This window comes from Penaeus vannamei, chromosome 25, assembly GCF_042767895.1.
Source record: "Penaeus vannamei isolate JL-2024 chromosome 25, ASM4276789v1, whole genome shotgun sequence".
NCBI lineage: Eukaryota > Metazoa > Arthropoda > Malacostraca > Decapoda > Penaeidae > Penaeus > Penaeus vannamei.
In genome coordinates this window covers 10,390,732-10,393,231 of record NC_091573.1, presented here as the reverse complement: position 1 = coordinate 10,393,231, position 2,500 = coordinate 10,390,732, and the positions used below count along the sequence as shown (strand labels likewise).

General features: G+C 39.8%; 1 protein-coding gene across 1 annotated transcript in view; it reads right to left on the bottom strand.

The window, feature by feature from the left end:
- The window catches only part of Gycbeta100B (guanylate cyclase soluble subunit beta-1-like), an 85,166-nt gene that overhangs the window by 67,111 nt on the left and 15,555 nt on the right, over positions 1-2,500 (bottom strand). The window contains exon 3 of the mRNA XM_070139100.1: positions 1,653-1,753. Coding sequence (XP_069995201.1) covers positions 1,653-1,753 — 101 coding nt within the window. The remainder of the gene's footprint in view (positions 1-1,652; positions 1,754-2,500) is intronic.

Sequence of the window (2,500 nt, the reverse complement as noted above, 5' to 3'; positions counted from 1 at the left end):
GCAAATTAGAAAAAAAAATCAGGTTTGGTCATCTCCTTTAACCCTTCCTCCCCCGCTAACTTACTCAATTTCCCCCTCACTTCCCACTCTCTCCTGTTAACCAACTCCCCTCTTTCCCCTCTCCCCATCAGCCTTTATTCTCCCCTCAACCCCTTCCCCTCTTCCCCTTCCCCTCTCCCCTCTGCCTTTGCATCCGGTTTCCCCTTCCCCTCTCCCTCCTCTATCTCTCCTCCCCCCGTCCCCTATCCCTTCAATCTTCTCCTCTTCCATTTCCTTTTTACCTTTATTCTCTCCCCTCTATTTTCTTCCCTTCCCTATTCTCTTTCCGTTTTAGCTTCTCGCTCTCTCCCACTTTCTCTTCCACATTCCTCCTCTGTCCTCACTACCCCTCCCTCTCTCTCTTTTCCTTAACCCCCTTCCTCCTCATCTGCCTTCCTCCTTCCCCTTTCTTTTCCTCTCTCCTCCCCTCTCTCTTCCTCTCATCCTCTTTCTTTTATCCATCAGTGGCTTGTCACCTGTGTGTGTGTATGTGTATTAAACTTCATTCATCTATTGGCATGGTATCTATTGTGTGTGTGTGTGTGTGGATTTAACTTCATACATCTATTGGTATGGTACCTATTGTGTGTGTGTGTGTGTGTATTTTTCATTTACCTATTGGTATGGTATCTACTGTGTGTATGTGTATTTAACTTCATTTATCTATTGGTATGGTACCTATTGTGTGTGTGTGTGTATGTGTGTTTAATTTCATTTATCTATTGGTATGGTATCTAATGTGTGTGTGTGTGTATTCAACTTCATTTATCTACTGGTATGGCATCTTTATTTATCTATCGGTATCTATCTATTCCTGTATTTATTAGTATGGAAATGCGTTGGATTCATGTTTATCGATGTGGATTTCGATACGTTTATCTCTGTCCGGTAGTCTATATTCATTTATTTTTTGTTACACAATCTCTTTTATAGTCTAATAAAACCTAATTTGAAGGAATCGATGAACTAATAAAAGTGAATCCATGTTTTTTAATGAAATTTGGTATCAGAGAGTACACTTTGATGAGGTTTAGAGCGATGGAGCGAAAGAGAGGGAATGAGATAGATAGGTAGATAGATAGCTTGGGAAATAAGTAGATAGATAGGTAGGTAAATATATAGTTTTAGGGATGAATAGATCGACAGGAAGGCAAATAGATAGCTTGAAAGATATAAAGGTAGGTAGGTAGGTAGATAGATAGTTTAGAGATAAATAGATAGTAGATAGGTAAATAGATAGTTCGAGAGATAAATAGATTGATAAATAGATAGAGAGGAAGAGAGGAAGTAGAATGATCAGAAAGATGGAGAGAAACTTTAATACATAGATTCCCCCTCTCACACACCCATCCCCCCTCCTCCAAAACCCTCTGCCTTTTCATTCTCTCCCCTCTCGTTTCTTCCCTCCCCTTCCCTATTCCCCTTTCCCTTTAGCTTCTCGCTCTCTCCCTCTTTCCCTTCCACCTTCCTCCTCCTTCCTCCTTCCCTCCCCCCTACACGCCCACGCAAAAAACAAACAAACAAAAAACAAAACAAAAAAACAACCACCACCAAAAACACGAAATAACAACAACAAAAGAAAAGAAGAGAAAAAAAAACTAAAAATAACTCACCCAAAACGCGTTCTGCGGCTGCCACCACGTTGTAAGTGATTTCATCGTCGTATGTCAGTCTCACGAGGAACGACCCGTCCATGTGTACCTCCGCCTCGCGCCTGGGGGAGGAGAGGGGGGGGGGTTAGGGAAGGGTTGTGGTTGTGGTGGTAGATATGGTTGTAGCTGTGGTTGTTGTGGTGGTAGTTGTGATTGTAACTGTGGTTAGGGTTGTGGTTGTTAAAGCAGTGGTTGTGGTTGAGGTTGTTATTGTATTTGCAGATGTGATGATTGTGGCTGAAACTGGTTGTAGCTGTGAAGGTAACTGTGGTGGCTGTTGTGTGTATGGTTGTTGTTGTGATAGCTGTAGTTTTGACAAGATACAATCAGTGAAGACCTTATCATTAGGCAAGAACTGTTAACACGACTAATCTACTAAAGACAAATTTAGCGAAAACCATAGGTCATTTGTAGAAATCATCAATCTAATGCAATTAAAATAATATAATACCAGTAAGAATGATGATGATATAGAAGCTTTAGTTAATATTGTGAATGGCAATATTACTATCATTATTATTACTAACATTATTATTATTATTATTATCATTATTATTATTATTATCATCATTATTATCCTAGCAACTAAAACAACAGATATCGATAGATAAAATGTTCATCACGAAAGCACTATGATAAATAGGTAATGATGAAAATGGGAAAAGGAAAAGAGAGGGAAGGAAGGAAGGAGGGAGAGAAGAAAGGGTTCAAGGAGGGAGGATGAAGGAAATGGATGAAAGAGGAAAAGAAATAAGAAAAAGGGAAGGGAGGAAAGGAAACAAAGAAGGAAAAATAGAGGGAAGAGAGGA